At 34.6% G+C, this 13,857-nt stretch overlaps 1 protein-coding gene across 6 annotated transcripts in view; it reads right to left on the bottom strand.

Moving 5' to 3' along the window:
- The window catches only part of NOL4 (nucleolar protein 4), a 290,369-nt gene that overhangs the window by 134,620 nt on the left and 141,892 nt on the right, over positions 1 to 13,857 (bottom strand). For all 6 annotated transcript variants that reach the window (XM_028525063.2, XM_028525061.2, XM_036009175.1 and 3 more), the window contains one exon: positions 10,263 to 10,549. In XM_028525063.2, coding sequence (XP_028380864.1) covers positions 10,263 to 10,549 — 287 coding nt within the window. The remainder of the gene's footprint in view (positions 1 to 10,262; positions 10,550 to 13,857) is intronic.

Raw genomic sequence — 13,857 nt, 5'->3', positions numbered from 1 at the left:
GTACTCTCTGTTACCATAATGATGAATACATGTCATCATATGTTTGTCCAAATCCATAGAATACACAATACCAAAAGTGAATCCTGAGGTGAACTATAGACTTAGGGAATTACGACATATTAATACAGTTTCATCAATTATGACAAACACACTCCTGGTGGGCGATGTTAATAATGGGAGATGATGTGCCTGTATGGGGGCAGGAAGAATATGGGAAATCTCTATACCTACCCTTTAATTTTGTTGTGAGTTTAAAACTGCTCTAAAATAATTAAGTCTAATAACAATAGGGCATGATCCTACTCCAGATTAAGGTCACAGTCAAGAGGATAGTGGGAAGTTTGGGGTAGCCAAACAATGTCAAGACACAGCTGGTATGAGAAAGTGGGTTGGATAAGATCAGAACAATGTATTCCCGCATTGCTTTGAATTTTTCCTTTAGCAAACATTTTATATTGAGCAAGCTTCATGCATCTAAACCACTTTAGTGTGTGACCATACAGCCCACCACCCCACCACATTGTCCTCATTCTTTATGAATCTTTTCCTCTAGAAGTTCAGAAAAGAAGAAATTTCTCCCCTCTGGCTGAGGTGATCAAGATCAGTGTTATAAAGGATGTGATATTTGAATTGGACAGTTTCCAAAGGGTCAGCAAAGATTTTTAACAAGCAAAAATTGCAAGGTATTCTATGATTTATTTCTGTAAGTACATGTTATACATTCACAGAAATAGGTCCTAGAATAAATGCTTATAAAATGCCTCAGGGAATGTATTACATACTCCAGATTCATGGAAATTAAATGGAAATAAAAGGAAATAGGAAGAAGAAACAAAGGGAGAAATAAAAAGATAGTATTTAATAGTTAAAATAAATTCATATGCTTCTTCAAATTGCAAATCTCAGTCAGTAATTTGTAGGCTATTAAAAATAAATATTTATGAATTGAGAATAATTTTGCAAGATTCAGCGAAGTCCCAAATTTTGGAGCCAATAATAACCACTCCAGCAAAATTGATGAATTGAGAACAATTTTGCAAGATTCAGCTAAGCCCTAAATTCTGAAGCCAATAACCACCACCACCACCACAATTCCCTTTATTATGCACTTGTACAAAAAATGCACTCAGCCTTATTTAATCTTCACAATTTCCTATAGGTTAAGTATTACTATCCCTATTTGACTGATGAACTATTCAGGCTTAAAAGTTGATGACCTGATCAAAGTCACGGAGCTCCTAAGTGTGGCTTCCTGGCCAGAGAATAACCTATGAGCCATAAAATAGCAGCTGGGGGTTCTCGGCATCAAGTCAAATTGGCTGCTGCTCATTTTCAGACCTACCTTGTGATCTCGACTTATATTGTGGTGGTTAAAATGAGGGCTAAATGATTCGGGGTTTAAATCCAAATTTTAGAAATTCTTAGTGTAGCCATATTTGTAAAGTCTTTGGGTCTTTGTTTTCCTGCCTGTAAAAATGGGAATGAATAACTGAGCCTGATCCATTGGGTTTTTGTAAAGTTTACATAGGTTAGTTCTTAGAATAGTGGCTGGCAACTAATATTACCTTCTATTACCTTTCATTATTATTTCTTGGGGCCAAGTTTATAACCTCATTTTTTTTCACTCTATTGTCCAAGTTCTCTCTTTACACCAACTCCAGCTAACCCCAAGATCTCCATTTCAAAAATACATTTTAAAAATGCTAATAGCAAGGCTATAGATAACTGCTTTTAGGAATATACTTTAAGGACTCATCAAATATTTAATATTAATAAAACTAATATACACTATTCTATTAAGATAAATTAGAATATATAGCTCTGTCTCCAGCATTAATTTTTCTTCCTTCATTTTTTTCCAAAATTTGGGTCAAAATTGGTGTGTTTCAATGAGTCCTGGTAATATTAATTATCTGAGCAAAACAAATATTTTGTTGCTCAGTCAATGCCAACATTTGCCATTAATCAAGGAACTATCCTCCAATTGTACTAGATCTCTGCCTCTCTAGATGTCTTGCCTGTCTTAGTCACCATATGGCCCACAGAGATGACTAGTCTTACACAGTGTCAGCCAGTGTGAGTATAGTGAAAAGCAGGTGAGCTGCAGAGTCAGACCTAGGATCCACACCAGGCTCTGTTACTCAACAAATTGTATAATTAATATCAGTTAAATAACTTATAATGCACTAGATTTTATGTCCTTATGTTTAAATGAGGCTGGTAATTACACTTGCTCTCCTTACCACACTGTGCTGGTTTGAGTTCTAAACACGAAAGCATTATTGAAGCGTTCATTATTATGACAGCTGACATGACACCCCAGAATCAGAGCGGATATATTCTGTGTCCTGTGGCTGTTAGTTTCCTTTGCACCCTCCATCACTTACCTATTCAACTTTCAATTCTGCCCATCAACATTCTAAAATTTCTTAAAACTCTACTCTGCTTTCCATCCCTCCTACCACCTCACGCAGGCAGTACCTTATCCTCTGTCAGCAGCCTCCTCCCTTGAAGCCATCTTGTATCAAAGATGCCACAATGATTGACCCCAAATCACAATCTGACCAGGCTATTTTCCTCTGCTATATCCTAAAGTATATCCCTGTCAACTATAGAGTGAAGTTCAACTTTTAAAAGGGCATTCATTCATAGCCTACCCTAGCTGACACCCTGAACTGCCTCTCCGGACTTATCTCTCACCACTTCCATCCTCAACACTTACAGGCTTTAACTTAGTGCTCTATTTATGAAGAATTCCCTACTCCCCTTTGCCAAGTGTCTATCTCCTACTTAACCATTAAGAATTAATGCAAGAACTTTTTAAGGTGCACGCACATACAAATTAATTTCCATATTATTTACTTGTGTTCTATTTTTCTGACTAAAATAAAAGTTATTGATAACACAGAACTTTTCCCGCCTTTGTTCTAGCACCCAGGACAGTGCCTAGCACATAATAGGCACATTTGGTATATACTTTTGTTTCTATGCTGAAAAAGACCTAAGTCAAAATCTCTATATAATACCAAAAAGCTAGGCATTGAAAATCATCAAATTAGAACAATAATGAGCTGGAATAGCCACATAACAAAGAGCAACATAATGCTATCCCAAAAGTGAATCCATTTATCTTGTTTTAACAGGCAATCTCATTACACCTAAATATTTCAAAGAGGTAATCCGGAAATTGTGCTTCTGTTCATCGTATCTAAATAAAATCACACAGCAATTATTAATGGTCATTATGATATTTTACATACTTTAATTCGAATGGTAATATCCATTCTGGCAAAAACGTAAAGGAAAGGTTAATTGAATATATGTCACATGGACCACATTGGGGAAGAATATTATTTAAATAAAGTGAAGATTGAAGGGTCTTGGGAACTGAGCCAAAAACCAAATGTGCAGTAACCACAGTGACACGGTAACCCTCAAACAGTAATCACTCTCTAACCACGGTTACTGCTTGAAGCATTATTCTTTTGGGAGACTGATTCAGAATATTTTACCATATTAAGTAAAAAGAAGCTGGGTGGCAAATACTGAAAGACAGAGAGAAAACTAAAAAACCAAAATAAAAAAACAATAATGTGATGTTTTGAAGTTATATATTTTCCTCCATTAGAGCTCTAGTTTTGTTTTTATTCTCACTTATTAATAATATTAAACATATTTATACCCAGGTTTGTGTCTTCTTAGTCTTTTTTTCTATATAATTAGTCCCTTAACACTTCCTCATGAGTCTTATTTTCCAAGTTTTATTCAACATTTCTACCTTTTTTCCTGAGCTCTGATATTACTAGTTGTTCTCTAAAAACGTGGCTGTCTGCAGGTAGAAAATAAATATCACCTAAACTCTGTCAATGCAATATATTTATTCTTTGGATTGGTTAACAGGATCCCGGGCTAATCTACTGAGTTAATTTGCATAGTAATAACCAATCAATAAATGTTATCCTACAGCATAGCTATTCTTTTTAAGCATTCCTATTTACTGCTTAGTTGTTAAAATGCTTTATGATCAGTTTTGTTTAGTGTTATTCATAATAAAGTTGTGAAATAAATAAAATCAAACTTACAGAAGTCTAACTTTCTCAGAGATACTATATAATTAAGCTTTTATATTCCTCCAAGGTAGAATGAGGCTAGCCGCAAACTACTGGAAGAAGTTGGTAGTAGTGTCGCTTTATAAATTGGCACAGAAGTGATGGAACAACTCTAAGAACTAAAAAAGGTAATGATGACTGACCAGATGAATATGAAACTTTTAGTATAAAATTCACCCCATAGTCTTTGGGTAAGACAAGAAAGCTAGGAACCCTAAAGAACTTTGCATACAGATTCAGATTTCAAGAAGAATCCCTTAAAAAAAAATTCCAGACACTGTCTCTTTCACAATTAAAATGATTCAACTTTCCTACTCAGCCAATCCAATTTCCCACTAATCCTATTAAATCTTCATCTGCCATGTGTTTTGAATACAATTCTTAGCATTAATTCTCCTAACCATTGTCCAAGTATAGACCTAGGTCACTTCACCTAAGGATTACCCCATTTAACTACTTATAACAGTTTTGAATCACCCAGTACTTTTGCTTCTAAAATATCCCCTTTTCCTTATCTGGTTGCCTTCATTTTCTCCTTCAGTTACTTTTCCTCCACAAACTCCCTTTATGACACTTTTTCCTAACGGACTGATGCTGTTCCGCAGGGTGATGTATTTTGACTCTCTTCTCTATGCAGCCTTTGCTCTTCCGAGGTGGTCTTACCAACCACAACCACAACCACAACCACAACAGATTCAAGTAGCACTTCTGCTCTAAAATCTTGCAAGTGTTTCTCTCTCCAATTTGATGTGTTGTTTTGTTTTTTGTTTGTTTGTTTGTTTTTTGTTTTCTTGGAGAGGGGAGCTGATACATATGTTCACTCCTTAATGTCTGTCAAACATATCTGATATATATTGCACAGGCACCATAAACTTCACATGTCAAAAACTGCTTCTTCAAATGTGTCTCACTCTGGCTCTTAGTAAATGAAATTACCATCTACTCAAGCAACTAGTCAAAAATCCTGGAGTCATTCTAGAATGTTCTCTGCATCACTTCCCACATTTGATATAACTTTATTTCTTCAAAATATTTGAGAAGCTACCGTATACCAGATGTTAAGGCAGGTGCTAGACATACCACAGTCAACAAGATAGACATCATTCTTATAGAAATTACATCTTAACGGGATGTACACAGGTAAAGAGGCTATTCATATTTTACTCTACGTGAAAGACATTTCCAGGAGTTCGGCACTATATAGCTTATGGAATTCTACATGATGGTCCTACCAATACAATGTCAAAAGAATGAAAGTAACACTATCTCTGCGTTGTTTTCTTTCTGAATTGCCACAATAGCTCTCTAACTAGTTCTAACCTTTGTTTCCTAGTCCCCATCCTATTCATCCACTATAATGTTGCCTGAAAAATCTTTCTAAAATACCCAGCTGTCCATAACCTTATCATGCTAAACTCTACCTACAGGATATAATAATACAGAGTCCTTCAACTGGCCTACAAAGCTTTTGTTGGGAGCCTCTTTATACTCTATTCCTCCATACATACTCTCTGCTGTGGCCACGCTAAACTCCTTACAAATCTCCATGCATAGTATGCTCTGTCCTGGCTCCATGCCTCAACTCATGCTCTAGCATAAATAACCCTCTCCAACTGAATAGTGTGTCCTTGCCCTTCATGCTCATCCCTAGCATCAATCTCTCTAGAAAGTCTTCCCTGAGAATCACTGTAGTCCCATGGGTACCCACATCTATTCTCTCATTTCCCCCTGCCACAGCTCCATCATATTACTTATGGAATCAGATTATAATCACAAATTTGCCTATCTTTCCTGCTAGACTATAAGCTTTTGAGGGGCAGGGCCCCTGCTGTGTTCATTTCCATATTTTTGCTTTCCACAGCAATGCCCTGCATGTAGGAGACCCTCTGTAAATATTTGCTGAATAAAGCAATGGGTGGCAAATAGTCTATCTGGCAAATATAAGGTTCTTTCTCAAATAGTGTCTTATTAAGTCATACCTAGTTCTGAATGGAAAATGCTTCCCTAACCAATAAGATTGACTCATCTTTCCTGTCCACATTCCAGGCTTCTCACACTGGCTAACAGGAGACCACTTTTGAAAAAACAGTGGTAATCTTATATTGCCTTCAAACTTAAAGGCTCACTTCCTCTTTGAAAGTACACTTTTGAACACATGAAGACTTTTATAGAAAGTCCTCTTTATTAATTCAATAAAAAATAGTATTTTCTTACTTTGAACTCTCAGTATTTTAACACAGGAATCTCTATTTGCCTATACTTTCACTAAGGAAGTTTTCAACACATATGTACCTTTTTTTACCAAAACTACTTATCAAAGGGCCTCACGAATAAAGATTCTCTTCTCTTTGTGTTGTCCCTGCTAAATACTTCCTTGGTGCAGGGGTGCCAGGTCCCTTTTGAAAGAATGAATAAAGAGTTCCTCTGGATTCCAACCCCAATGTGTTAGCAAGCAAGTTCTCACAAGGTCAAGTATTTTCTATCTTCATCTTATTTGATATCTCCACAGTATCCACAGAGCTGTCCACTCTCTCTTTCTTAAGAACTGGACTAAATTTACTTAGCTTCCATATACTCTACCCTTCTGATGTTTCTCCTGCCTCACTAGCTACTCCCCAGTCAGCAGTGGGAGCGGTCTATCCTCTACCAAACCATTCATTCACCTTCCGGTTCCTCTGGGGTGTCTCCTCCCCAGGTTCATTTCTTATTCCTCGCAAGCAGCCCAGACAATCTGTGCTTTTTTTTATAGCTCTATTTTATTAGAAGCAGAAAAGTAACTTTATTCTGTTTAATGAATGCCAGAATGTGTTTTAATGAGCATAGTTCATATAGTAATCATAAACAACAGGATAAAGAAAAGAGCAAACCACTGGGTAATTTTAGAAAAATGTTCAAGAGATATGTGGCATAAAAAGGACATTTCATGATTACATAAGTTTTATAAAGACAGGATTATGTGGCTGGCAGGAAAACTTAAGGGTTATTTTGTTCTGTAAAATGTAACACAGTGATTCAGAGCCTGTTAGTGAACATAAAATCGTTTGTGCTTCTGTGACTTGGCTACAAACCACTGAAGACCGTATTTATGCATTTATCACAGTAAAAAGTGTAGCAGCTTCCCTCAGGCAGAAGTACTTGAGTGTCTGATAACTTCTAGTGATTTGCTTAAAAGAGGATAAAACGACACATCCTCAGGCAAGTAAGAGGATTTAAATGGAGCCAATTTAGAAAGCAGAGTGCCTCAGCAAGTTCAGAAATTAATCCAAATTAGGACATTTTGCTTTTAGGGGATCTATGTCAAAAGACCAGTTCTACAACTCCAACTTAGAGTTTGGGGTGGGAAGGGGGTCAAAATGTGTAGTCTATAAAAGTCCTCACGTGTTCAAAAGTATACTTTCAAAAATTATAGAGCAAAGGCACCACCATGTGTTATTTAAAACTGATAGTAATATAAACTTATTTTTTAAAATTAATTAATTAGGAATGGGAAGGATGGTAACTTATTCTAATAAAAAGAATCTAAATATGAGGTGATACCCTGTGATTTTAATTTTCATTTCTCTGGTGATTAGTGACAGTGATGTTGAGCATCTTTTCATATGTGTCGGCCATCTGTATGTCCTCTTTGGAGAAGTGGCTATTCAGTTTCTTTGCCCATTTTTTAATAGATTGAGTTTTTGGTGTTGAGTTTTATAAGTTCTTTATAAATTATGCATATTAACCCCTTATCAGATGTATCATTGGCAAATATGTTCTCCCATTCAGTGAACTGTCTTTCTATTTTACTGATCATTTCCTTTGCTGTGCAAAAAATTTTTAGTTTGGCCCTGGCTGGCGTAGCTCAGTGGATTGAGCATGGGCTGCGAACCAAAGCATCACAGGTTCGATTCCCAGTCAGGGCACATGCCTGGGTTGCAGGCCACAGGCCCCAGCAACTGCACATTGATGTTTCTCTCTCTCTTTCTCCCTCCCTTCCCTCTCTAAAAATAAATAATAAAATCTAAAAAAAACGCTTAAACTTAAAAAAAATTTTTTTAGTTTGATGTAGTTCCATTTGTTTTTGTTGTTGTTTTGTTGTTTGTTTGTTTTCTTGTTTTCCTGGCCCAAGGCAATATATAAAAAATATTGCTATAGAAATGTCTGAGATTTTACTGCCTATGTTTTCTTCTAGAATTTTTATGCTTTTGAGTTTAACATTTAATTCTTTAATCCATTTTGAGTTTATTCTTTTGTTTGGTGTAAGAAGGTAGTCTAGTTCCATTTTTTGGCATGGATCTGTCCAGTTATCCCAACACCATTTGTTGAATATATGAGTATATTCTTTACCCTATTGTGTGTTTTTGCCTCCTTTGTCAAATACTAATTGGCCATAAAATCATGGTTTTATTTCTGGGCTCTCTATTCTGTCCCATTTATCTATAAGTCTGTTTTTATGCCATTACTACATTGTTTTGATTACTATGGCCTTGTACTATACTTTGATATTTGTTTTTCTTTCTCAAGATTGCTGTGGCTATTCAGGGTCTTTTTGTGGTTTCACATAAATTTTTGGAATGTTTGTTACAGGTCTGTGAAATATGCCATTGGTATTTTGACAGGAATTGCAATTTTTGTCTTGAATCTATAGATTACTTTGGGTAGTATGGATATTTTAATGATGGTAATCATGTGTCAGAATGGCTATCATCAATAAGTCAACCAACTACAAGTGACAGATGGTCATTTGGAGAAAAGGAAACTATTGTGAATTGTTGGTGGGAATACAGATTGGTGCAGCCACTGTGGAAAGAGTATGAAGTTATCTCAAAAAATTAAAAATGGAACTGACTTATGGCCCAGTGATTCCACTTCTAGGAATAGTGTCTCAAAGAAATCTGAAACACTAATTTGAAAGAATATGTGTACCCTTATGTTCATTGCAGCATTACTTACAATAACTAAGATACGGGAAGCAGCCTAAGTGCCCATCAGTAGATAAGTGGGTAAAAAAACCTGTGTTACATTTACACAATGGAATTCTACTCAGCCATTAAAAAGAAGGAAATCTTACCTTTTCCAACAGCACGGATAGATCTGGAGTGTATTATGCTAAGTGAAATAAGCCAGTCAGAGGAAGACAAATGACCATATGATTTCACTTATAAGTAGAATCTAATGAACAAAACAAACAAAATACAGATTCATAGATACAGAGAACAGGCTGACAGCTGTCAGAGAGGAGGGGAGTTGGGGAGGTAGGTGGAAAAAGGTGAAGGGATTAAGTAAAGAAAAAAAAAAACCTCATAGCACAGGCAACAGCATGGTGATTACCAGAGGGAAATGGGAGTGTGGGGGAAGTAGGAGAGGATAAAGGGGGGGTAAATGATAATTGCAGGAGACTTGACTTGGGATGGTGAACACACAGTACAATATACAGATGACATGTTATAGAATTGTACACCTGAAACCTATATAATCTTATTAATCAACATCACCCCAATAAATTCATAAAACTTTTTAAAAGAAACAAAAAAATTAAAGAATCTAGATATTTAGATGATATGTCTGAAACATGTTTCTGTCTTTTGCATAGCGTAGTTTATGAGAAATTATTTGTTCAAGTACTCATTGAATCTTCATGTTTAATCTAGAACACTGACACATTTCTCCCATGTATGGGAGTAAATATGGACCAGAGTCTTCAGGTCTTTAAAGCAAACCAAAAAATTTAATTGAAACTTTTTTGCTATATACACCTATTTAAACTGGGAAAAACTTGATAATTATTTTTATAGTTTAAAATTGTGTTTTAAGAGCTAAACTTTCACATCTCGGCTCAACAAACTCCCCGACACAGATCTGTAGATTATATAAATGAGAAACTTTAAATCAATGACTTCATGTATAAAAACAAACAAACCAACAGCTTTTCCTGAGATATGATTCATTTTGCTCACTATTATTCCTGAATTTTATTACTTTTTATTCCTGAATTTTATTACTTTATATTACTTTTATTATATGGATACATGATATCTATGGTAATATATTATTGGCATTTGTTTAAAGTACTTTTAGACTTTTTATAATCTCCATCTCTTGTATTAATATGTGAACCTTTGTGACCTTCATGACCAAAATAAAAATTCTCTAAAAATGGTAATGTGATCTTACCTTGCTTCCATTTTCTCTCCCCTCTTGCTCCATCTTGAGGTCAGAAATTAGAAGATTCTTATACTTGTTTTTTCCATTATTGCTGTGATCATCTATTCTATACTCTGAAGTCAGCTGTGCAGAGAGGGGACTGTCGTCACTCAGGTTCAGTGGCTGCTGGTCCTGCTCCATCTCGGTTTTGCCATCACCATTGGAGTCACCAATGTCCCTGCTGTGTGTTCCCCCTGAAGCAATTGAACTGTGCCCCAGAGTCTCATTGCCATTAAAGCTCTCTGCAGCAGAATCATCTGTTGGGGAGAAAAAATTTAGATTTTGATTTTCATTAATTTGCCATTCAGTTTCTACTTCAACTAGCATTCATTGAGCTCCTATTATGTGCTTGGCATATAATTTTACATATAATGTATAATTTATCCTTAGAAATTAGTATATTTTAATTTTAGGAATAAACTTATAAAGCAGCCATTGTTACTTTTAATTAGGAACATTCAGGCACAAGAAGAAGTGATGTAAAATAAGAAAAAGAAGAAAATATAGAGAAAACAGTTTAATCTCAAATGAAAACTCTAAAAGTAAATTTAAACAAAGAGAATAAGATAGTTCTCAATCATTTTGCAAATAGTTTTTGTTTTCCCAGTGAGAACACCCATATTTGGCAAAAATTCTCTGAGGAAAGCATTGTCTATCCTGCTAATGGGGCAGACATGGGTTCAAACTTTGTGGGTGTTTAATGTGCATCTAAAACATTAGAAAGCTCATAAACTTCATTCTGGCCATTACATTTCTGGGCCATTTAAGCCCAAGAAGTTTAATCATTGTGTGTATTTCTCAGCAGGTAAAATGACATTTGTACCAGTGTTGTTTATAATAGCAAAAACTTAGAATTAATATAAATTACCAAAAAGAGAGGGAGAGAAAAGAGTTACTTAATACATGTTGGGATGATTAGAATATTATGGAGTCATTTAACATTCCATTTTAAAGACATAGGAAAATGTGGGTCAAAGTATTACTGGTAAATGGAAAAAGCAAACACATAAATACAGAGGAAAAAGATCGAAAAGATATAATCTCAAATGTTAATATTGACTTTTTTCTTAACCATGTGGTGTTGTATTTTCTAATAGTCTTTATTGTCTACAACATATATAATTTTCCAATAACAAAAATATGACAACTATAGAAAACAAAGCAAAATAGGAAAAAAGTGGAATAAGCAGAGTTAATAAAACTTTTCTGGCTTTAAATAAACAATTAAGCTTGTTTAGAAAAAAAGTATATTAATGATACTTTACTGAGAGCAAGAAACAAGTTTCATAAGACAATCACATTCTATTTCTCCTAATTTCATCTTTTCATACATAATAAGAATTTGCTATTAATTTTAAAGGATTATGAAAGGCAAAGATAAAATATTTTCATTAGTTAAAGGTTATTGATGAAACTATATGACTATAAGAGTAATCATTTGATATTTGTGATTTTGGTTGATTTTTGAATATTTTCAAGTATGCTTTATTTTTGTAGGGTACAAGAAATATTTAATGCCTTTTAATCAATTAAACTCACTGAAATAATATTTAAAGTCTGAAGGAGCAGTATAACTCTCCTGTTCATTCATTTATTCAATATTTATTGAGTGCATACACAAAGGGGGTTAAATATTTGCCCTGGAAATTCTGCCTTTAATAAGTTCACAGATAATTAAGAGGCAGAAAAATAAATATGCAACTAAAATTCAGACAAAAAAAAATTACTATCATCCAAAACAAGGTATGAAAACATCACAGATGTTTTCCAGAAGACAGTGGCATCTGACTGAATTCTGAAAGATGATGAGGACTTAGCACCAGCTGAAGCAGTTGGAGGAGAGAGTCCCCACCTAGACATCAGCAGGTGCAAAGTCACAGAGGAAAGAATATGCAGAGTTGAGCACAAGAGAGAAAGAGAAACCTGGAAAGGGAGGGTGAGAATGTGATGGGAAGTTTTGTACACCAGAGAGCTTGGATTGTAGCTTGAGGGTAAATGGAAGCAATTTTAATGTATTTTGGAAAATAATGTTTTCCAAAGAGATTACTCTTTAAAGAGATTACTGATTATGTTTTAAAGAGATTACTCTGACTCTGGTTAGGAGAATGGGAGGAAGGCAAGGACAGAGAAGTTGGGGAGACCACTTAAGGGACCTGTAAGTCACCTGAGTCAGCCTTGCTGAAAGCTCAAACTAAAGCAGCAGCCGCGCAGAAGAGAGGGCACTAGGAAAATCATAAGAACAGGCTGGGGAAGACCCATAGTGAGGCAGACTGTGGCCCAGGGGGAAGCCAGGTCTCTAGCTCCAGTTAAAAAAAAAAAAAATGAAAACAAAGAACATTAAGTTTAATTTTCAGTAAAGTGGTATTTTAAAACAAGATTTCTAAAACTAGTTTGAGAAAAAGTTAAAATGCATTCAAAGATTCTACTATCAAACTACTCTTTTATGTTTCCATTCCAGAAAAGACTACGGGGAAAGAAAACATACACAAGAGAATTTAGGAAACTGGCCATGACTGATATGAAGCAGTATTTTCCATGTTGTTAGTTTGAGAAATCAAAAACATCCTTTTAACAATGAAATACCTAGGGTTTTTGACATAATTAGGTAAATATACTTGTAATTTGAAAAATTGTGCATATTTTTTATCCTATTTCAAACCTAGGCTAAAGTATGAAAGGTCATTTCTGGTTATTTAAGTTATTTCTTTCCAAGAAGGTCCAAAGAAAAACATAATGGACATAGTCATGTCCAATGACTTTATTCATGAAGAAGAATGTATTTTAACATTTTGTGCTAAAATCCTTTAAACATTCCATGTAAGAAATTTTATCAATATAGTAAAAGAATAAATAATCCTAGAGAAATATTATATTTTAAAACTATATCTACGTAAGCATAAAACAAATCCAATATCGATTATAGTTAAAATTTAAACATGCTATATTTGTTCCTTTAATCTGAAATCATTGTACATATTTACTAGTATACCAGTTATTCCATTTTCAGATAAGTAAACATTACCATTTATCAGGAGAGTCTTTAATAAAATCACATATTTATAATTTTGGTACCAACAATAACTGAATAAAGGAGAAAATATTTTTAGACAAAGTAGCTCACTCCAGATGTTACCAAGGTAACTAAATTCAACAGCCTTACATATTTCATTCGTGAGTAAATCAGTGTTTTATGAAGAACAAATGATTTACTCATTTGTATCAAATATATATTTACATATTTTATAACATAAATAGTAAAATAATATGCCACATGCCGACTATTTTATAAATCACAACTTAAAACAAAGTTTTGCATGTCCATATTAGAACAATTCAATATAAAGTGAGCAGACATTAAACTAAGGGTAAATTAACTGTTTTTCATTGTTTAGTTTTGGGTAACCACGGTAATGGTTTTTACTCTCTCTTAAAGAGTCCTTTTCAGAATTAAAAACCACAAATCTCAGACTCCTCTTTATTTTAACCAATTCACGTCAGTTTGTGGCTTTAAGGGGGAAATCTGCTTCCTTACCCATCCTGAGTGGTCACCGGAGTGTGGATGCTG

Source organism: Phyllostomus discolor, chromosome 9 (assembly GCF_004126475.2).
Source record: "Phyllostomus discolor isolate MPI-MPIP mPhyDis1 chromosome 9, mPhyDis1.pri.v3, whole genome shotgun sequence".
In the NCBI taxonomy this organism is placed as follows: domain Eukaryota; kingdom Metazoa; phylum Chordata; class Mammalia; order Chiroptera; family Phyllostomidae; genus Phyllostomus; species Phyllostomus discolor.
The sequence above is the reverse complement of the archived record's forward strand: the minus strand, read 5'-3'. Positions and strand labels throughout refer to the sequence as shown.